The sequence below is a fragment of the Ammodytes marinus genome (genome assembly GCF_949987685.1).
Source record: "Ammodytes marinus genome assembly, chromosome: 9".
Lineage (NCBI taxonomy): Eukaryota > Metazoa > Chordata > Actinopteri > Uranoscopiformes > Ammodytidae > Ammodytes > Ammodytes marinus.
Window position 1 is genome coordinate 499,849 of NC_137213.1, and position 24,461 is coordinate 524,309.

General features: G+C 41.9%; 1 protein-coding gene across 1 annotated transcript in view; it reads right to left on the reverse strand.

Moving 5' to 3' along the window:
* paxip1 (PAX interacting (with transcription-activation domain) protein 1) overlaps positions 1-24,461 on the reverse strand; it is a 148,903-nt gene that overhangs the window by 118,928 nt on the left and 5,514 nt on the right. The window contains exons 2-5 of the mRNA XM_080033474.1: positions 3,045-3,179; positions 2,874-2,917; positions 2,381-2,444; positions 1,986-2,096 (exon numbers count right to left, since the gene is read on the reverse strand). Of these exons, the coding sequence (XP_079889600.1) occupies positions 1,986-2,096; positions 2,381-2,444; positions 2,874-2,917; positions 3,045-3,179 (354 nt within the window). The remainder of the gene's footprint in view (positions 1-1,985; positions 2,097-2,380; positions 2,445-2,873; positions 2,918-3,044; positions 3,180-24,461) is intronic.

The following is a 24,461-nucleotide window of genomic DNA, read 5'->3' on the forward strand; positions in this document are numbered from 1 at the left end:
ATCCAGGTCTTACTATCACCGTTACTGTGAAGAAACATCGAGCTGTGCAAACACAGACAGTATTTTATTTTTTATACTGAAAGTACATAAGCTGTCATTTAATTAATGCTGCAGTTGCACTTTTATTTGATAATTGTTATTTTTATAAGAGCACTTCAGAGCTTAAAGAGGACCAATGATACTTTTTGACTTTTATGACCTATAAACGTTGTTATAATGATTTATAGTCATGTTTAACCATACTAGAGTATCAAGTAATTACGTACATGCATTTCGACGTATTCCCTGCTGACCGTCTGGGGTGGCTGTGCAGAGCACTAAAAACTATGGCAGCCAGTCGAGCCGATCTTGTTCAAATTTCCGGTAAAAGTGTGTCACCAGAGATTTTTGCCATATATGGTCAGGCAAGCTCCCAGGTTGCTATATATAGCAGGGGGTGACAACACTACACCAGTGCTCGCTTAGCTCTGCCGGTAGAGATATCGTTTACGAAGCAGTAGACCCGAGTTTGCGTCCCGCCCGGGCCGATTCTTTGCAGACATTTAGAATCACGACTTCCCTTCGCAAGGTAACCAATCACAACGGAGTTGGGTTTGCAGGAAGGGGGGGAGGGGGCGGAGATGGCAGAAGCAAAGTGTTTACAGGGCCTGCTGGATCGCCAAAATAAGAGAAAGAGCTTCCCGAAAATCTACATAGTTTTTTGTGATGTGATTCGTGTCAGGTTGCTCTATAGCAGTTTTTAACAAGAAATTAAGACCAGAAAAGTAGTATAATAGGTCCTCTTTAAGAAAGCTGCAGTAATATATAATTTTTTTGAAGTCAAAAATACCCTTAAAGATGACATACCCTTTTTTTACATACCAGCTTACAGAGAATGCTGAGCATTAACACTGGCTTTTTTTTCACTGCAATTTTAGTTTATGCTGCACCTTCACTAGTATTTAATAATTTATTTATTTATTGGAGAATTGCAGCAGTATTCTTTTTAGATTTGTTATGCATTTTATTTGTATGTTAGCTAGTTACTGACAGCTAAAGCTGTTTATTCTCCCTTAACTATGAACCGTACCGCACTGTACCGTACCGCGACTTCAAAACCGAGGTACGTACCGAACCGTGACTTTAGTGTACCGTTACACCCCTTCTCAGTAGCTTAGTATATGTTGGAAACATACATGTAATTTAATTTGCCTAAACATAGGGTTTGTATTTTTTCAACATTGCACCCTGTTTTGTCCCACTTCTCAAGAATTACTGATACTAGGGCTGGGCGGTATGACGGTATCATACCGTGGCGTGGACGATAATGAAAGTGTCTACCGGGAGACATTTGGCCATACCGTTTATACCGCAGAGAAAAAAACGTTCATGTCGCGGGAGGCAGCTGTCCCTCCGAGTCCCTACAGTTACACTGCAGTTACACCGCCACGCCACACGGGGGCTCTGCAGCAGAGTTCTGGGCTGCAATACAGCTTCTCTACCCTCAACAGAAGAAGCCTCATCTGTTGCTCTAGCTGTTTAGCTCCGGTGCGCCGTCACTACAGTTAACAAACCAACTCCGTGTCACGGTGGCAGAGCAGCTGGTAATAACAGTCAATAATGTTGATATAGTCTACTATCAATTAGAAAATGTTGGCTATTTGGTTGATGCTGTCATTTTTATTTTGCACTGACTGACTAAAGCCAGACTGGTGTGGTATTTTGCACCAGTTTCTCTTTTGTATGGAAATGTAAGTTCCAAGCAAAATATGAAAATAATCTAATGTGATTAAAGTTCAGTACGGTTATTGTAATCCATTGAATTTAAAAGAAAAATACTATACCGTGATATATATCCATATCGTGATATAAAATTACCTATATCGGGATATAAGATTTGGTCCATATCGCCCAGCCCTAATATATACAACACTGAAATTGTTAGAAATAACATGCATTGTGAAACCAGTAAAATGTTGAGGATTACAAACAGAGCATGCACTTACCCCCTTTGGTTCCTTTACCACTAAGTGGGTGATCTTTTTGTTGAGGTTAAGTTGACATTCTCCTCCATAAAAGGTTATGTAAGCCCACAAAGCATTGAGATCGTCTGGAAGCTGTGTACAGGCACAAGAATACATAAGCATTAATGAGCATAAGATGCTGTATCAGTTGCGTCTTTCAACATTAAAAGCTCAAGTCACTCAACACAAGGATAGACTTGCGAAAGGTAAGTAGAGTGCCACTACACCTGAAACAGTGCCTTTTCCTAAATAATACAAAATGACTACAGCAACAATGAACATATTTTTTTTTAAAACACCTTGTCTTTCACTTTCCTGTCTGCACATATCTGACTTTTTTTTGTACACAAAGCTCACACAAACACACACAAACTCACCCGGGAAAGACAAGCTGTCACACCAAAGAATATCTGTCCTGATTCTGGGGAGAATCCCGTAACTCTGTGGTGTTCATGGTTAATGAAAATCAGCAAAATGTTATGCTTCACTGTCATTTTGATGAATTCCAAATCTATAATCCTTTGGACCAATCAAAACGTAAGGAAACCCTTCTTTTATTTCAAGAATTAAAAGACATTAGTCAGGCCTTGACATTAAGCTTTTTCAACACAAGGCAAGTGCCTTGTGTGTTTTACTTGCCCAATAATAGAACATACTTGCCCGAAATGTAAAATGTAGGCCTTTTGAAAAAGATATTAGACTAACAGGTATTTATTGAATCATGGCATTGCCTTTAAAAGCTACAGTGGGATAAAGTGTTTGTGTCTTTTGGCACTTCCAATGAACCCATGCCAACATACAAGAGGGTGTTTTGTTATGTTTAAAATTACACCAATTTGAGGTATTTTGAACTTGCTGGTGGAAGGATACGGTAACAGGTTTCCACATCTGACTGAGAGGATCACCCAGGATGGCTGAAAAGACATAAAGAGCAAGATAAGTAAATGCATGGTTTGCTTCTTTCTCTTCGCTTCAACAGTTCCAAAGTAGAATACACAATTAATAAAAAAATCAATGTGCATTAAAACATTTTTAAATCACCTTGACAACAGGGAGGTCAAAAACCTCTCTTGATTCTCCCACCTCAGGATTGTCCCCATCCTCTGCAATGATGTGAGTGGCCAGGGCATTGTAGGAAACCTCCTTACCTTTTCCTGCTTTTAGCAGCTGTACCACCTGGAATACAAGCAGAGGTTTCGGTCAAGATCTACTTCAGTTCAATTCAATTCAATTCAATTCAATGGAACAAGCAATGACACTAATACTGTTAACTAGCATGAAAGTTCTCTAAATTACTCGTCATTAGGGGTATAACGATTCTCCAAATCCTCGACTCGACATTCGATTTTGAGGTCACGGCACGTTTAAATTCTATTTTTTATGTACAGATGGACATTTAAGTCTATGATAGGTAGGATCATTGGTGTTATAACGCATTTAATTTTCTAATTCTTATTTTTAAAGATGGTCTACATGGTGTCATGAGGGATATAATCTCCATTAGGCTATGATTCCTTACTTGCAATGTACCACAAAAAGGCCTTATTGTCAAATTTAAATAATTTTTTCTCAGTATATGGAGTAAAAAAAGAATCATTAAATTGGAAGAAAGAGGATAAAAGGTAGGGCCCGACCAATATATCGGCCGATTATAGCACATCTCCGAAAAATCAGCAATCGGCAAAATGGCAGATTGTTTGCCTTTTTTTAAATTTATTTTTAATTAAAGCAATCATGTTGAGTGAAATGCATTGCTGCCTTGGAGGTAGCCTACATGCATAGCACGAAGGTGTGCATCCTTGATTGATTGTGAGGTTTTTTGGACCAAATATGTAGAAGTTATAAAAAATATCATGCTGGCGGCGAATACATGCACGCACTGAAGGCCACAGTAAAGACGGGCATGAAGTAGTCTCCGGCTAAACCCCGCCTCCCTCTGATTTGATTGGCCGCTGCGACCAAAGCATGAATTTATGAACGGGACACACAGCAGAGCACAGCACAGACACACATCCTGGTTTTACTTCCTCATTCAATGCACCCAACTTTCCAAACAAAACATTCTTAAACCTTTCCACAGAGATCACCAACTCCTCAAACCTGTCCGCTTTAGTGTTAAAGATCGCACGTTACGCTATTTTCACTGTTATAGAGTTAATGTATAGTTAAACACTTATGCAACAGTGACGCTAAATTCAGTGAGCGTGTCAATAGCGGTTTCCATTTAAACTAGCACGGTCTCGGATAGCTTTGCTACCGGTGAATGTAAACATGATCGCTTACACAGAATGTTTTAAATTTGTTAGAACCTAACACCTAAACGAGCTAAAGACTATGTAAGATGCAAACATGCCCTTCATTTTGTTTGCAAAGATAAATGCTGCTGCCTTCAAGCTGCAATTACAAAAAAAAAAACATTTTCACCTGCTTTTCCCATAAAGAATAGAGGATTATATGGCGAGACACATAAATGGTAAATGGACTCCACTTATATAGCGCTTTTCCCTGGTTTTTCACAGACTCAAAGCGCTTTACATTGTTTTGTACACATTCACCCAATCACACACACATTCATACACCGATAGCAGCAGCTACCACGCAGGGTGCAAGCTAACTATCGGGAGCAATTCGGGGTTCAATGTCTTGCCCAGGGACACTTCGACATGTGGCAGGTAGGCGGGAGATCTGTGACATAAAGGATGGTGTGTGCTAAGTGTAATACAAGTGGTCTGCAGCTTAGTGGCACCACTAACCTCCCGCTACCTGGTTTCTCCCCCTGATAAAAGCACCTCATTACTTTGCAACTTCAGCCATTTTGTATTCATTTTTCAACCAACCCGACTCCTTGTAACATTTGGTGGCAGTGGTGGGATGGCCAGTCGCAAAGTTGAGCGTGGCTTTAAGAAAAGAAGTGGACTACCTTCACACAACCGGAACCCCCTTGGAAAGGATGAGGATGATTGGGAGACAGCTGTCTCATCAGAGGAAGATGCACCGCTGCAGAGGTTTGAAGCAGAGGGAGCCAAACCCAAAACCCAGCAGTTTCAGGCTGGACCAGCAGAAGCAGAGGTGGGGCCTTCAAACAAAGAGGTAATAACTCTGTTCAAAGACTTTTTAACTGCTCAGCAGGGCAGAGATGATCGTTTTAAAGAGGAGCTTCGGGGCCTGCGAGTTTCACTTGAGGCCTCCAGACAGCCTGTCCTACATTCACCATCACCTGGGCCGTCTAACACAGCTGATGGAGGGAGCCTCCGAATTAACCTCCCAACTCCGTGGACCTCGAGGAGTGGGCCGACCGACGACTTCAACATCGGCCAATCGTTGTCTTTTTCTGGGAGACAGGAAAATCCTCCAGTGGGGCCAACAGTCATCCAGAGTCGGGAGCCAAAAATGCCAGTGTATCAGAAGGGTGAGGACATTGAAAATTACCTTCTCCGTTTTGAACGCATGGCAAAAACATGGCAATGGCCGAGGGGGCAATGGGCCTGTCGACTAATTCCCTTGCTGACTGGAAAAGCCTTGGAGGCCTATACAGCTATGGATGAAGATAAGTCTGATTCTTACCAGGGCCTGAGGGAGGCGCTGTTGGACAAGTTTGACATCTCTCCAGAGACGTATCGTCAGCGGTTCCGGGCTACTTCAGGACCACCTGGGGAGACACCATCGGAGGCGTACCACCGGTTGAAGGGCCTCTACCGACGCTGGATGTGGCCGGAGCAGAGGAGCAAAGAAGAGTTGGGGGAGTCCATCATCTTGGAGCAGCTGCTTCTGGTGCTTCCTCCTGACATCAGGATGTGGGTGAGAGAACATGAACCTGAAAATGGATTAACAGCAGCAAAGTTGGCCCTGCAGTACTTGAATGCGAGGAAGGGGCCCACATCACGTCCAGCACGAGTGGATACCAGGGACTTCAACCGCCTCAGAGACAGCGTTCCGAAGTTCTTCGAAGGTAATCGGGGGACGAATGACCGGGGACACACTGCTCAGGCAAGTTTTCAGACTTTTGTATGCTATCATTGTCAGCAGCAAGGACACAAAGCGTCAGTTTGCCCTCTGAAGAAACCAAAACTGACTGGTCTGTGTTATGTGCCAAGAAAAGGTGAGCAAGCTGATAGCCATGACAGTTTGGCAGAGTCTAGATCTGTTCCTGTTAAAGTTAATGGTAAACCTATAACTGCTCTCCTTGATTCTGGTAGTTCAATGTCATTCATAAGAAAGAGTCTTGTTCCATGTGCCATTGACTACAGCCAGCAAACAGAGGTGTTATGTGTACATGGTGACTGTAAGCCAGAACCACACGTAGAGCTTACTGTGGAAGTAGAGGGGCAAAAGTATCTGATGACAGTGAGAGTAATGGAGAATTTACCAGTGGAAATGCTTTTGGGGTGGGACTTACCTGTTTTGTGTGACCTCCTTAGCAATGGTAAAAGTCTCTCTAATACTTGTGGGCTGGAGTCAAGAAAAAAAATGCAAGTTTCTTGTTTTGTCATGACACGCTCCCAGGCAAAACTCCAAGCTCAGTCTGGTGTACAACCTCTGCCAGACTTATGTGATAGTCTGTGCACGGCTGGAACCCAAGGGCCCAGAAAGACACGTCGACAACGGCGTTTAGAGAAACACACTGGTACACCTGCATCACATGAGTTGCCTAATAATGCCTTAGCAGATGTTAAGTGGGAAATACCTGAGAATATTGCCATGCTACAACTGTCTGATCCTGTGTTAAAGTCTGTGTTAACAAAGGTGTTAGCTTCTGCTAGCCACACTGTCAAGGTTGGTGGTACTGAATATGTGCTTCACAATGACATGCTTTATCAGGGGGAGAAACCAGGTAGCGGGAGGTTAGTGGTGCCACTAAGCTGCAGACCACTTGTACTACACTTAGCACACACCATCCCCTGGGCAGGACACTTAGGTCACTATAAAACCTATTTAAGGCTAGGTTCTCGTTTCTTTTGGCCTTCAATGTACACTGATGTTCAGAGGTATTGCAAAACATGCCCAGAGTGCCAAAAAACCTGTGCTGTCCGTAAATCAGACCGTGCACTACTCCAAGCTATGCCAGTCATTACCACCCCCTTCAAGCGAATTGCAATGGACATTGTGGGGCCCCTGGAGAAAAGCTCAGCAGGATATCAGTACATTCTTGTGATATGTGACTATGCCACTCGCTTTCCTGAAGCGTTTCCTCTCAGGTCAATAACCACTCCAAAACTGATCAGGGGCCGGTTTCCCGAAGCCTTCTTAGAGCCTTCTTAACGCTACGTCATTCGTAACCCCTACGTAGAGTTCCTACTTAACATTTCGCCTGTTTCCCGAAACGTTCTTTGCTACGAATCTCTTTCGTACGTCATACGTTGGTAAGGTTGGTCTGGAGCGCCCTCGGAGCCTTCTTAGATCTACCGTAGGGGTGTTTCAGCTCTCGCTTGTGTCATTTAACTAATAAATCTGACTGTATTTCATATCAAACGGACACAGCGATGACTGTATTTAATAACAAACTGTTAAAAACGATCCAACTGTATTGTATATCACGTATATTTAAAGTAGGCTATTTGATATTTTAGCAGAATACCATTCACAAAGTGTTCAAACTAGAGCTGCAACGATTAATCGAAGAATCGATGATTAATCGATTATTAAAATAATCGACAACTATTTTGATAATCGATGAATCGTTTTGAGTAATTTTTTAATGAAAAATTTCCAAATTCTCTGATTTCAGCTTCTCAAATGTGGATATTTTCTGGTTTCATTAATCCTATTATGACGGTAAACTGAAATATCTGTGTGTTTTGGACATAACAATACATTTGAGGACGTCAACATGGGCTTTGGAAAATTTATCAACATTTTTCACCATTTTCTGACATTTTACGGACCAAAACACTAATCGATTAATAATCGATTAATCGAGAAAATAATCGTCAGATTAATCGATTATCAAAATAATCGTTAGTTGCAGCCCTAGTTCAAACTATATGAACAAGTACTTTTTAGTCATCTAACTGACTTGCATTAACTGAATGGATGCGATGTCCGTCAATATGAAAATACTTTATACGTGATACACTATAGCCTGCAGTTGGATCGTTTTTATCAGTTTGATATTTAATACAGTCATTGCTGTGTCCCTTTGATATGAAATACAGTTAGATGTATAAGTTTAATGACACAAGTGAAAGTCCCTGCGATCGCTGTGGCATCGCCAGAGATACAGACCCCCACATATCCTTCCGTTAAAGCACCATGCACCATGCGTAAAACGGACACAAGTGACATCCCTGTTGCGCATGGAACTGCCACACATTCATGAAGAAAATAATTGCTGGAAACAATCTTAATCTCCTCCGCTGTTTCTATATTTTCTATATATTTTTTAAAATCAGTATAGGCTATGGTAGTATGTTGTCTCCGGGGCTGCAGCTGGATACTATTGAGAACCTCCGAACTGTGTTCCGCTCGTCTGGCTCAGCTGACAGCAGCCGGGCAGAGTTTGTCGGATCCTCCGGCTCAAAACATGTAAACGTGTGAAAAAAATTATTAATATTCAATTAAAGCTTACCTTAAAATAAGTGTGCCATGTTAATGTTTATTGTATTTAGGATTTTAGCTCATTTGGACGCTGTTTTGGCCGTCTGTTTTTATAGGCTATTGGCGATATTATATCTACTTTCAGTTTCCTTACTGACCCACCACAAAACGTGATTAGTGTTCTTAAAGATACTTAGATTATAAAACAAGAGGTCCAAAACACAGATTATGGTTAAACAAACTAATTTATGACTTTATATTACACTAGAAATGCACGGGTAGATTTGATTACGCAGCATATAAGAGAACGCTGGCGCTTCTAGTGTTAAATACATGTTTCTGCCTTGAAGGATTTCTAGCAATCTTTTATTCGCAAAGACTGCAATACGTTTTATAATATAGCCTAGTGTTGTCATGCAGCTGCGCATGAAATGAGCAGGAAATGGAAAATCGAACTCTGAGCAATCGATTTCAGCAGTGTACGAACGACGTAAGGAGTGCTTCTCCTAAGAGACCGTTCGGGAACCACGACTACAGAGGTAAACAACTTTGGCAAGTCATAACGTAGGAGTCTTCGTAGCTCGCTAAGAGAGGACGTTATCGGGAAACCAGCCCCAGTGCTCTTGTCCAGCTGTTTTCTCGTGTAGGCATCCCGGAGGAGATCCTGACCGACCAGGGAACTAACTTCACGTCCCGTCTCATGGGTCAGCTACAGAAGGAGTTGGGCATTACCGCCATCAGGACGTCTCCTTATCACCCTGAGACAGATGGACTGGTAGAGAGGTTTAATCAAACACTCAAGAGGATGCTCAGGAAGTTTGTATCTGACACAGGGAAGGATTGGGATAAGTGGTTACCATTTCTTCTCTTTGCATACAGGGAAGTACCGCAAGCCTCCACAGGATTCTCTCCCTTCGAGCTCCTCTATGGCTGCCCAGTCCAGGGACCTCTCGATCTGCTGAAACAAAATTGGGAGAAGAAGGTAACCACTGATGATAAGGGCCAAGGTGTTGTACAGTTTGTCCTCCAGATGAGAGACCGGTTGGAGCAGTACAGAGAGGAGGCCAAACTCAACCTCTTGGAGGCCCAGAAGAGCCAGAAACGGTGGTATGACCAGCAGGCACGCAAACGTGAGTTCAATCCAGGGCAAAAGGTGTTGTTGCTCCTTCCCTCCTCCACAAGTAAGCTACTGGCTAAGTGGCAGGGACCTTTTGAAGTCAATAGGAAGATGGGGCCTACAACATATGAGATCTTGCATCCGGAGAAGGGAAAACCGAAGCAGACATACCATGTTAACCTGTTGAAAGCCTGGGAGGAGCGAAGCAGTCCAACGTCCGTTACTTCACTACTAGCACGCCAGATGATAGAGGAAGACGACTCTGAAGGTGTAGTGGAGGCCTGGAAACAGCCGGGAAATGTGGATCTCTCTCACCTGGATGGTAAGAAGTAAGTTGAATTACAAGTTATGTTTGACACTTTCCCCCAACTGTTTGCACAGAAACCTGGCCATACCCATAAGGCGCAGCACTCCATACGACTCAAAGCTGACCAGAATCCCGTACGGCAAGCCTGCTACAGAGTACCAGAGCGGTTGGTGGCGGCATTGAAGACGGAGATACGCTTGATGCTGGAGCTGGGAGTCATCGAACCATCTGAGAGTGAGTGGAGTAGTCCAATTGTCATTGTGCCAAAGAAAGATGGATCCCTGAGGGTTTGCATTGACTTTAGGAAACTAAATGCCATCTCGTTCTTTGATGCTTATCCTATGCCCCGGATCGAGGACCTGCTGGAGAGGATTGGGCGGGCAAACTTCATTACCACATTGGATCTCTGTAAGGGGTATTGGCAGGTCCCACTGGAGAGCCAGTCCAGACCCCTCACTGCCTTCAGGACCCCACTAGGCCTCTTCCAGTTCACAGTGATGCCCTTTGGCCTGCATGGGGCCCCGGCAACGTTCCAGAGGCTTATGGACAAGGTGCTTCAAGGCTGTGAGGACTGCAGTGCAGCATATCTGGATGATGTGGTAGGTGCAATCAATGCAGCAGGACTTACACTCAACCTACAGAAATGTGAGTGGGCCAAGCAGGAAACGCATTACCTGGGTTATCGGCTGGGGAGAGGCGAAGTCCGGCCTCAGGTGGACAAAGTGGAGGCCATCATGAGGAGCCCAAGACCACGTACCAAGACGCAGGTCCGATCGTTTCTTGGCTTGGTGGGCTGGTACCGTCATTTCATCCCTCAGTTTGCCACCCTTGCAGCTCCCTTGACAAACCTTACATGCAAGTTGGCCCGTAATCCAGTGGATTGGAGTGAGGAATGTGAAAGGGCCTTTCGCGGGCTGAAGGAGAGGTTATGCTCTTCACCCGTGTTGCAGAGTCCTGACTTTGAACGACACTTCCTGGTCCAGGTGGATGCCTCAGGAGTGGGGCTTGGAGCAGTACTGGCCCAGGGGGAATCAGGTGAAGAACGTCCCGTGGTGTTTCTCAGCAGGAAACTTCTTCCCCGCGAAAACCGTTATTCCACCATCGAAAAGGAATGCCTTGCCATCAAGTGGGCATTGGATAGCCTGAGGTACTATCTGCTTGGGCGGGAGTTTGACCTCCAGACGGACCACAGAGCCCTTACCTGGATTCAGACAATGAAGGATCGGAATGCCAGGGTAACAAGGTGGTACCTAGAGCTCCAACCTTTCAAGTTCTGTGTTCGACACGAAGCAGGCAAGGAGAATGTCACCGCAGACTACCTATCGCGACTGCCATACATTGTCGCTGCAGGAGAGGAGGGTGGTAGTGTGACATAAAGCCCATGTCACTAAAGACAGTGAGTTAATGCACACACAATTATTGTTTATTCAATCCTGTATACCTAACATCTTCAACTCTTCCCAGGTGGCAACCAGGTGAATCAGATGGGCTGACACAGGGAGATACCATCTGATGTTGGCCCAGGGGTGACATGTGATTATAGCTGAGCTTGTGTGTAGAGTAACATGTATATGGAAGATGTGATTATGGACATAATCAATACAGGGAAAGGGAAAATGTGGTGTAGTAAATAAATGTTAACGAAAGTATAAACTGGGTTAATTTGTAGTTGATTGATAGTTAAGTGAATGGTTTGGCTAAGGGGAGGGGCTAGGCCTTTAAAAGCCTGCAAGCATTTGTGACTGGGTGGAGTCTGAAAAGTCAGTGTGTGACGGTAGAGTTATTTTTGAAGACACCTTTTTGATCAATCTTTTTGAATCTTTGTTTTACTTTGTTTGGACGTCCGTTTTTGTAGTTTTGTCACTCCTTTTTTTTAAATAAAAGCACCTCATTACTTTGCAACTTCAGCCATTTTGTATTCATTTTTCAACCAACCCGACTCCTTGTAACAGGATCGAACCTCCGACCCTGCACACCAGAGGCGAACTCCCTTCCCACTTCGCCACTGCCGCCAACATATTAAAGAAAGAACATAAGTCACATTGACGAGCGACGTGACAGCCATTTCAATGACTCTGTGACACTGCCTATGTGTAGGCTACATCTGTGTCCCACTTTGATAGACGGGTTACATTTAAGCATGCATAAGCTATTGCTTCCTACTGGCACACTAGTACAGACAAATTAAAGATAAGGTTTGGAGTGGAGTCAGGTGTAATTATGCTTTCTTAACCCATTGATGACGGCTGCTGCACGATGCCACATTGTATCTCCTGCCTGATGCTGCGTAACGCAGCATTGTTACTTTATCAAATTTTCATGGCGTGCACAACATAGAATGCACCGTCACTGGTTCAAATACACATGAGGTGGGTTTTGTTGATTTTTTAAGACCACGTGACCACCCAAAAGTTGTGTGGTTTGCCGAAAATCACGCCAATAAAAAAAAAATTAATAAATAAATAAAAAATAATAATAAAAAAATACGCCAGCAGTGTCGGCGATAGTGTATTACAGAACAGTTAGTGGCGTTCGGAGCGCAGAATCTAGGTCTACTATAGGCTACTGACGAAAATCACACAACACATTGCATCTATTTATTAACAATATTTATGAATTTAGGCTATATTTTGCTGCTCCAACTCAAATTCAGCCCAGCCAGGCGATAGTTAAGTTTCAGTTTCGTTTTCATCTCCGTGGTATACAGCCGTTTGGACCAGCTGATCGGCTCCCGACAGCGGGAGTCAGTCTGCGTTCCAGTTGTACTGGGAAGTCGGATTTATGGTGCCAGTGATAACTGAACTAAATAATAAAATAAAGCTATCTCCTCCTTCCTATATTTGTCTATCTTTATCCCTCCACTGCACAGTCACTACTATCCATGCTAAAAGGAAGCAGGATTATAACCTCATTTAGCACATTATTTTTAAATATTTTATATTATTTATTCTTTTTTTCTCCCCCATCTAATTTTGACGATTTTTAGAACAATTTGTTGGTTTGTAAGCGCTAAGGGAGCATGTTTAAATAAAACCTGTGAACCTTAACTTTTAAATGTATTTTATTTCATGTTTCTATGTGCTACGCAGGCTTAGATATTAAGGTTTTGGTAGACTTGACAATTCGTACTATTTTTTCAGAAAACCCTCAGGCATTAAGGACATGCATCCTAGATTGCAATAGTCATTAATGGGTTAAAGAGGTGAGTTTTGAGTTGACTTTTGAATGAGATTATTTAGTCCAAAGGCCCGTCTACAGTGGTTGACACTAACGGTTGCCCGCTTGCCCGGGGCAACTGAAAATAATGTTTGGGCAAGTTGAGATTGCTTCTTGGTTGCCCGGACGGGCAAGTGGATTTTAGAGGGTTTGTCTGTAGTCTAGGCTATGTATTCATGTGTTTTACAGTCTGCAAAACATTTTTTTCCCCCGCTAACTCACAAAATAGATCGGCTATATTCGCAATTGAGCAGCTGCGCGCGGCAGCCAGCAGCATCACGGTCGCTCTTTCGCACTCGATCTCTCTATCTCTCTCTCTCTCTCACACACACACACACACACACTACACACACACACAGCCTGTGTGCGTGCAGTTTTGCTGTCTACGTTCCGAAAGCCGGCTCTATCCCACGGACCTGGTTCCGCTATATTCAAAACCCAGAAATCAATAACGTTTGAGCTTATCGATACCGCTATGGAGTCCAGTAGGCTAGGTCACATTATGTAATTTTAAATATCGAGTCGGGTCATCTTCATCTAAGTAGGCCTACTTCAGCGTATTATTCCATCACTGGACCGCATCATGGACTGTAAAAGTGTTCTACCTTCGACTGTCTTGAAGAAACTCCTTCCACCCGCTCCATCTCCAAAAAAAACTCTTGTCTGCTGAGCCGCTGCCGCTGCAGACGGGCTCCGCACCGTCTCATCATTCATTCAATGCAGCGGTGATCAACAAACGAGAGACTGTAGCAAGTGACAAGTCCCGCAGTTAAAAAATCGGATAGTTTTTAAATCCATATTAAAATCTGCAGGATAAGACCTAGTTAGCTATAAAAAAAATCGCAAACGGTTCAAATGTGATGTGTTCAGGTCGGCTCAGTAAAATGATTATTAGGCAAAGGTCAATAAAATGACATCATGATGTGTTCAAATGTAACATCAAGAAAATAAGAAATTTGAGTTTTTCGCGGGAAGCTTGAATAATAGCCTACAGTTTGGGTAAAAAACTTGTTTTCCCAGCAATATAAACTAAACAGTAGGCCTATATATGGAATTATGACCTGCTTAAAGTCCTATCCTGAGCTCTGCTCATCTTGTAAGCAATTAAAGCAATAATACCAGTTCTCTTTAAACAAAATAATAGAAAGGTATCGATAAAGATTTGGATTGTGGAGTCTTTATAATGGTATCAGTATGAATAGAAATGAATGATCACCCTCCTTACTTACAGTATAACTGGGCAATAGCTTTAACATGGTGGACTTTAATAATTTTATGGCACACGATCACTTTTTGGCACAATGTGACCGTTTTAAATAAGTAAAATATTTCTGTGGAAGCTAACATTCAGCTTGACTCTGAGCTAGACTGAGTTTTCTGAGCCCCTGGGCAAGGTGCATGGCAAAAAGAGGCCCTTTCACGATGCTGCAGCAGGACCAAGCGCTTGGTGTAGTGCAGGGGTTTTCAAAGTGTGAGAGAGTGAGCCCCCCCTCAGAGAACAAATTTCAGCGGTGCCCCCCCTCCCCCCAACATTTTTTTTTTTACAAATTTAAACATGTTTTTGAAACATTCTAAACATTTTTGTGCGTTTTTAAACACATTTAATACATTTTAACATCTTAATCCAGTGTTTTAATCCTGCTTCCTTTAAGCATGGATAATACTGACTGAGTGTGCATCGGAGTGAGAAACATAGGCAGACAAACTTGCCCAAATTATTGACTAGTTAAATGTCATTCACACACCCAGTGTTTTTTCGCTAGTGCCTCCAATGTCCTGCTGGAGGAGAATAGTAGCCAGTGGAGAAACAGACCCTCCTAGGGTTGTCCGGGGGTATGCCCCCCCGGACAATTTTTTTTCACCTTTTTAAAGTGAAATGCATGAATCTGGTGCACTTTGAGAGGACAATTAAGAGGCTAAATATGAGGAATTTTGTGTGAACAAATAATTTGGAGACACTGGGTCTGATGAATTAGAAGCTATTGAAGAAGGACACATGGATTTTCCATAAAAATATTAATTGAAAATAAACAAAATGTATGCAGGGTCCTCTGGGTTGGGCTTGGTGCTCTTTTTCTTTAACGAGACCTATTTATCTGTAATTTACTGAATGCATTTAAATGCAGTGAGGGGAACGAAGCAGAACAACTCGTGTCCAGCTATGCCGTGATCTTAGTATAAAAAAGAAAAACTAAAAAAAAAAAAAAAAAAAATTTTTTTTTAGTTTTTCTTTTTTTTTACATATTCATCCGCGCCCCCCCTGACATAACCCCGTGTAGTGTGTGATGTCATGATATCTAGGCTTATATGAATCGTTGTTCGTTTTATGTGGTCAGGATGAGACTAGTAAGCAGTGTTTGCATTTCAGAGATAAGAGATCGCTAAAATGTATAATTCAATTAGCCTATACTGTATATATCATTGTTTAACAGTTTTTTTGTTTTTTTTGGGCAAGTGAACACAACATTCGGGCAAGTAAAACATTACCTGTACTTGCCCTATGGGCAAGTGCATTTGAAACCTTAGTGTCAATCCCTGGTCTACAACAAAGATTCGAGACGAGACGAAACGGTTTTAGACTGACAGTTGCGCCGTGGCTGATGCCGTTGCAAGGAGTCCCCAAAGACTGAACATGTCAAGTTTTAGAACGCAATGAGTGGGTTGTTTGCCCCTTCCAACCTCCCTCCCCAGAGGCTCTTCCCCCCGCCCTTTCCCCGGCCTCGGTCGGGCTGAGCTGCCGAATAACGCCTTAATTGTCTCCAGAAATAATAGGCTACCTGTCCCGCCAGGTTATTCTGAATATTTCTATTATTCTGATTGTGTTTTTACTTTCACTAAAATTTAACTGACAGTCACAAATATTAGGAAATATAGCCCCGCGAAGAATGCCTGTGTTACGAGAATAGTGTGTGTGTGTGTGTGTGTGGTCGAGCGAAAAGAGCGAGCGCTAGCGGAGTGACAGAGAGAGTATCCTGTATAGCGTATGAGTGCTGCTGTGAGGAAAGGTGTAACATTATGCTTCTTTAATTCATGTTGTGAGTAGGGCTGTGTCAAAAAATCGAAATATCGATATATCGCGATACTTAGTTTCGCGATATCAGTATCGATTTGTATAACAAAAAATCGATATTTTTCAAGGCTTTATTGACAGTGCAGACACATATATGAAATGGGGCAGAGAGGGAAATAAATGCAGAGAACAACCACGGGTCAGATTCAAACCCATGTCTGCTGTCAGGCCTGAGCCTCTAGGATACTGACTATTGAAGTTAAATATGTTTTGTTTAGAACACTTAAGATTCACTGTGTCACAAAAGCACACTGATGTGTCATTTTCAGTGTTTCCTGTACAGTTAGTACAAGAGTGAATTGGATTTGTTATTTTGATGTTATGGCAGCTGCAGCAGTGTTTGATCATTTGCCAAAACCAAAAAAAAGGAAGAAAATAGTAAAGGAAGTTGTGAATTAAATAGTTTTGACTTCATTTGTCTGTGCAATTATCAATATATTGTGCTGTTATGTTTGACAAGGCAACTGGTTTATGGAATATCGCAATATATCGTGATATATCAAGATACGCAATATATCTTGATATATCGTGATATATTGTATCGTGACCAGTGTATCGTGATATGTATCGTATCGCGAAGTCCTTGACGATACCCAGCCCTAGTTGTGAGTAGGCTATGAAAGACACAGGCTACTTTAAAACATTTATTTCACGTAGGCCTATAGCCTATCAGTCTGGCGGCAGGTAGGCTTAGTAGACAGCGCCTGGTTCTGAAATAGCCAGTGTGTGGTAGGCTGTAAAAATAAATAGCCTAAATAAATAAAAAAGCTGCAGTAGACCTACATTATAGGCTACCCTGTATGGCTTATTGATGAACAGGACTAGTCGGTTAAACGTTTGAACTAGGGATGGGCATAATTAATCGATCATTGATCGTTAAGAATATTGTCGATCACGTGAAATTGTTATCGATCATATAGCCGTTGTGTTGCGCAGTGTGAGTCCGGCAGCACAGCAATGAATTTCACTATGTGGCAGCACCAAAGACTGCAGGGCTGTACGCTTATTTTTTTAGGTGGTAGCACTGGTGCTAGCAAGCCAAAAAAATCAGTAGCACAAAAATAAATTTGGTAGCACAGAAAGTATGTTCGAAAACTTGCATAACCTTAACCCTTGCATTTCGCTCTAATTACCTTTGAGGCTGTCATCTTGGTCTAATTTGAGATTCACAATTAATATTATATCCTAGTGTGTGCAGTAATAATTGTAGACAAATTAATAGGGGTGCACTGATTGCAATTTAGACAAAAGAATCTAACCTGCCAATTGCAATTTTTTGCTGATTCAGAATTATTTCTCCCCATAAGAATATAAAAATAATATCTGTATCTATATATTTTTTTTTATATATAATTATTATATTAATAATAATAACAAAAATAGAAAATGTCCTTCTGTTAATTAAAACCAAACTTTAAAACATTAAACATAGCTTGTTAAATGAATAAGTATACATATTGGTAAAATTTAGGATAAATTAAATTGGTTGTTGTGAATGTGCTGAGAGTAGTTCTTCAGTGGCTTATTTCAAACTCTCTGCAGCTGAATGAGTTGCCTTTGTAGCTAGAGCACTGCAAGCTGAAGCGCTAACTTCCTGTTTTACCGGCTTCAGAATAAAAGTCAACTCATGTTTGGCTAGTAACAGGCTTTTAATGTGAAGGCGCACAGGAAATGTTCTGCTTGCACACGCGCTAACTTAACTGCGGTAATGTAAAGAGCCGTCTCCTTCCGGTTATATCGCCGCACAAGCACAGATCCAGAGCGCACATCTTTCACCAGCCAAAGACTACATTTACTCGCATTTGGAGATAGTTATTGAAGAGCCCTCTAAGCAGTGTTGTGCATCTGCTCATTAGCACTAGTGCGAGTGGACTTGTATTCATCATCGCACGTGATCAATTCCAGTAGCAAATGCGATCAGAACTGTCGCACTGTACAGCCCTGGACTGTATGGGCAGCAATTAAACATCCTACCAGCAGGGGGAGATACTTAACTAGTAGTAGAGGACAACAGAACAGGCTCAGGCAGCTGCCTGTGAGCTGCCGTAGATGGCTGAACATAAACAGGAAGAAGTCAAGGCGAAGTTTGGCATCGGACAGCTTTAGAACCGAAAATAACTAAGTTCATTAAGCATTGTGAAACCTTGTATAAGTACAACACTTAAACAAACCGAATTATGTACCACTTGTACATTGAAGCCTACATCCGACCCTGTTTAACATGTCACGTTAGAGCCGCTAGCATTAGCGTCTATGCTTTCCTACTTCGCCTTCATCAGGGAACTAATTTGCACATTTTAGATGATGATTAGATGAAGTAACGTTAGGTCCTTTACCACTCAGAGAAACGTGCCGTGCCCTTATGCAGTCTTTGGCAGCATCTTAGGAGGCGCATATGTGTTTAAACTTTAAAGGTATCGTAGCATTGGCTCCTTGTTGGCTCATAGCCTTGGGCTTTAACCAGCAGCGCATTTTATTATTATTTTATTTTAAAAAGTTGCCTTGTCTTAATAGATTGTTGTTTGCCTCGAAGATCTTGGAATAAAGATGTAATTGAGTAAAATCTCTTGTATACAGTCTATGGTAAAAACGCTGTATTTTGGATGTTCTGTTGGCATTTTTTTATATGTAAAAAGATAACGATTAATCGATAATTGATCGTTAATTTTCCCGATGATCGATCAATGAAATTTCTTAAAATGCCCATCCCTAGAACGTCCGCTGCCTCGCTGGTCGGCACCAGAAATTGTGGGTTATAGCCTAATGTAGGCTATTGCCCATCACTTCGACTTGAACATCATAGGCTACATATGTGAGAATTAATGTGTGTGTAGGCCTGTGGTGTGGGCAAATAAAAGAGGAAGAGAGATAAAAAAGTGAGAGCACAAAGCAAAAAAAAAATACTTTGCCGCTGTGTTTACTCTTGTTCGTCGGCAGGTTTTTTTCTTTTTCTTTTCCCTTTTCCTCCCGTCAGTTGCCTTTACGCATGGCGCTGGAGACAAACCCAAAACAACACACAGCTGGACTCGGCGGTCCTGTGATAGGGAAACAGTAGCCTACACTAACGTTTAAAAAGAAACTTTATGAAGAAACACTTTAAATAACGATCTCTGCCCATACAAAGACCTCGAGTTGGATAACTGGACGGAGCGACCCATGTGTTAAATCCATCCGGTAGGCTGTGTGTCTGATGACAGGACGTTATCTTAATATTATTCAGCGCGCCGCACATAAGAAAAGCATTTACATTACGGCTTTTTAGAAAAGAAGAATGGGGCAATAGGCAATAGGCTACAAACATTAGGCCTAGCCGGCGCATAAAAAGCAGAAGCTGCTTTCCATCAACATAGCGAACGTAGGCCTATGCACATCGGGACTAAGCTATAGCATATCTGGGTTGTCAGTAGGGATGCACCAAAATGAAAATTCTTGGCCGAAACCGAAACCGAATAAAATTAAACAGTTGGCCGAAAGGCCGAAACCGAATACCGAAAGAGGCTTTTGCAGTTTTATTTATTATTTAGTCAATTATTTCAACATTGCATACATGAACTCCCAAATGTTCTCCTCAAACATAGCCTACAACTAAAAAGCAACCCTAAATAAATAAATAAACAGTAAAACCTTCAAATCTAAGAGTGAAATTAATATTTTACTAGGAATTAATTTGTGAACCACTCACTGATTTGTACCTTGACTTATATGAGGATGAATCTACAAAAAGATCGACTTATTGCCTTTCTTAATTTTTTGCAGTGCAGTGCAGGTTGAGTTGCTCTAAAAATAACTGCACCACAGCTCCCATCGTAATGTCCAGACTTCAGAATTTGCATCAAAGCCCTGATCATAACAATGAGAGGCTTTAAACGATGTCCATGCTTAGGAGGTGATTGTAACTTTTTCGTCTGTAGATTGAAACTAACGGGGGGAGGCGGCTCACTGGACATGTAGTCGCGCTGTCAGTTTGCCGACATGGCTGTGTATTCAGGCTCGAGAAATGCAATCAGACCGTAGGAGCCTTTTCCCCAACAGCGCTAACGGACAGGATGTCTCCGGTTATCATTTTAGCTGTCAAACTAAAGTTTTTTTTGCGCGGCGGCCCTCACCGGCGAGGTGTCACTGAGTGACACCGTTACCAACTGTCACACTGTCACAGAGTTGCACCGGGTGAATCGCTGCTTCGCTCGCGCAAGGCTTTTGTGTTTCTAAGGTGATTAAACATCAGTCTTGGACGAGCGTTTTAACTTTATGTTGCATAAAGCATTGCACTGTCTGCGCCGTGTTTCATCCAGTTGCTCCCACACTGGACTCTGACATTTTCATGCACGCTCCAAACTGCTCCTGCTGCGCGCTCACAAAGAGACGTGGACTCGCATACACGGTTACGTCTCTCTTTACTGCCATTTCCTGTTTTACAAGCGTGCAGCTCGTTTAAAAACATATTTCCTTAGTGTCATTTAGTTCGCCACGTTTCGGTAATGTTGTCTGGCTTTTTAACTGTTTCGGGCCGAAACCGAAAATGACTTATTTTGCCATTTTCGGCCGAACTTTTTCGGTGGCCGAATATTCGGTGCATCCCTAGTTGTCAGTGCTCTCATCAATGGCTTGGTAGGCTAAATGGCAGTCATAGATAGGCTATCAATTGCCTAATACAGAGATAAGGCATAAAACACAGCAATAATTAAATTGTCATCCAGGTGTGATAAGAAACCAGCCTGTCATTTTCAAAAATAAAATTATGAAAATGTAGCCCTGCCTATTATTGAATTATTGTAGCCAAATCTCATTCATTAATTAATCTCTATAGTAGGCTATTATAATGTTGAAGGAATGTGTGGTGCCGATGCTGTTGCGGCTCTCAGCTGTGCAAGAACGTTCGCCACTGCTATGGAAACCGGCCACCGGTCTCTGCCAGTTGCAGCGGTGTAGACTTAATGGTTTTAGAATGTTGCAGACGGGCTCGTTGCAAGGCATCGCAAGCAGCCATTGACACTAACGGTTGCCCGCTTGCCCGGGGCAAGTGTAAATAATTTTTAGGGCTGCAACTAACGATTATTTCAATAATCGATTAATCGGTCGATTATTTTTTCGATTAATCGATGAATCGGATTAAAAAAAAGAAACATTTGTAAATGCCGCATCTTTATTCAAAAACTGAACATTACTTCAAATTCACAGTGCAGACTGAAGTGTCAAAACACCAGGTTATTGCCCCAACGTCCCGGAACTATTAAAAGTAATATTAAATGATAAAAAATTAATAATAACATTGTTAACACTGGGATAACACTGGGATAACACAACAAAAAAAAACATACAATGTATGATATACATTTATACAGTATAAGGGATGTCCATGGTAAACCAGTCAACCGATAATATTTTTAACCGGTACTAACGGTTAAAAAAATTAAATCATTTTAATTTCTCTCAGATGACAGGAGATCGTTAATTTGTATTGATATTGATACCATTTTCAAGACTCCTTAACGATCCAAGTCTTTATTGATATCACAATTGATAATTTTCTATTATTTTGTTGAAATAGAACTTGTATTATTGCTTTAATTGCTGATATGATCATAGCTCAAGATAGGACATTAAACAGGTCATAATTCCATCTTTACTATCTATTTTATATTGCTGGGAAAACAAGTTTCGCCAAAATCTCAAATTTCTTTTTTTTTGTGTTGCATTTGAACACATCAATCATATTACTGAGCCGGCCTGAACACATCACAGTTGACATGTTTGCTACTTTTTTTAAGCTAACTAGCTCTATATCCTTCCGATTTTAACATGGATTTAGAATCTGGATCACTATTTTTAACTGACGGGACTTTCTACACCGTTCGGTTGTGTGATTACTGCCGCTGCTTTGAATGACTGTTGATGCGCCGATGCCGACTCTCCGAGCACGTCTGCAGCAGCAGCTGACAGAGTTTTTTTGGACTAGACGGATACTGAGTTGAAGGAGTTTTTTTTTTAACCCAAAGAAAGCAAAGGTACAACACTTTTATATAGGCCTGCAGTCCAGTGTTAGATATGACCAAAATACAAGCTGTGGCCGCTCACACTATAGCTTTCCCGCACGTGAAGCGAGCCTTCACGTGCGGAAGGCTCGCTGTGGGCGTGCATGAACCTGTCGACGGCTGGATGTAAACAGTGCCGCGCCTGCAAGTGACTTATTAATCACGTGACTCAACGAATCGATGACCAAATTCGTTGCCAACGCTTTTAGTAATCGATTTTAATCGATTTTATCGATTCGTTGTTGCAGCCCTAATAATGTTTGCTTTTTGGTTGCCCGGACGGGCAAGTGGATATTAGAGGGGTTGTCAGTAGTCTAGGCTATTTATTCATGTGTTTTAGAGTCCGCAAAACAATTTTTTTCCCGCTAACCCACACAAAATAGATATGCTATATTTGCAATTGAGCAGCTGTGCGCGGCAGCCAGCAGCATCACGCTCTCTCTCTCTCTCTCACACACACACACGCACAACAGCCTGTGAGCGCGCAGTTTCGCTGTCTACGTTCCGAAAACCGGCTCTATTAGGCTATACGCACCTGGTTCCGCTATATTCAAAACCCAGGAATCAATAGGCCTAACTTTGAGCTTATTGATACCGCTATGGAGTCCAGTAGGTCACATGATGTAATTTTAAATATCGAGTCGGGTCATCTTCAACTAAAGTGTTGTACCTTCGACTGTCTTGAAGAAACTCCTTCAACCCGCTTCAACTCCGTCTCAAAAAAAAAAAAAAAAAAAAAAAAAAAAACCCGTCCGCTGAGCCGCTGCAGACGGGCTCGGCACCGTCTCATCATTCATTCAAAGCAGCGGTGATCAGCAAACGAGAGACTGCAATTAAAGCAATAATACCAGTTCTCTTAACAAAATAATACAAAAGTATCAATAAGGATTTGGATTGTGGAGTCTTTATAATGGTATCAATGTGAAAAGAAATTAATGATCCCCCTCCTTACTTACAGTATAACTGGGCAATAGCTTTAACATGGTGGACTTTAATAATTTTATGGCAGACGATCACTTTTTAGCACAATGTGACCGTTTTAAATAAGTAAAATAAGTTAAATTTTTCTGAACACATTTGTGTGGAAGCCAACATTCAGCTTGACTCTGAGCTAGACTGAGTTTTCTGAGCCCCCCAAAACCAGGCCAGGTGCATGGCAAAAAGAGGCCCTTTCACAATGCTGCGGCAGGACCAAGCTCTTGGCTGTATGTGTGATGTCATGATATCTAGGCTTATATGAATTGTTGTTGGTTGTATGTGGTTAGGATGAGACAAGTAAGCAGTGTTTGCATTTAAGAGATAAGGTTTGCTAAAATGTATATTATAATAAGCATATATCACTGTTTAACATTTTTTTTTCGTTTTTTTTTGGGCAAGTCAACACGACATTCGGGCAAGTACAACATTACCTGTACTTGCCCTATGGGAAAGTGCTTTTGAAACCTTAATGTCAACCCCTGGCAAGTCTCAAGCCGTCTCGTCGCAAATCTTTGGTGTAGACCAGTGGTTCTCAATTATTTTCTGTCATGCCCCCCCTAGGGAACAGAAATTTTTTTGCCCCCACCACCCCCCCCTAAATTGAAATACTATTGAGAACCTGCTAATATTTACTTATTTATTTATCTGTACAAAACCCCTGTATGAGTTTCTGGCACGAGCATTCTGCATACATATCACCTTATTATCAAATTAGATAACAAAAATTAGCTGTGATAACTTCTGCAGCAAAAAAATTCAAAGTTCAGTTTATTCGCTCAATTTTTAACATTTAAACAAGACTGCTCAGTCTGTGTGAATCTCAGGACAGAGAAACAAGAGCAAATGATTCACTGAGGTTTGCATTTCATTCAAAAAAAATGTAAACTGTAAACATAGTTAAGTTGTTGAATTAATGTTATTATTAGTCTACTTGCTTGATTTCTTTTTAAATAGCCTAAAGAGACACTTGGAGATAAATGTGGACATTCATTTACTGCAAATTGCGGCCATTCGCGCGGATATGACCATACACAAGCTCACATCGTGCTTGCTAGCACAAAAAAAAAAAAAAAAAAATCATATATATATATATTTTTTTTTGTCAGTTGGAAATCAAGGCAGCCCGCGCCACCCCCCCCCCCCCCTGACAACTCACGGCGCCCCCCCAGGGGGGCGCGACCCACCATTTGAGAAGCACTGGTGT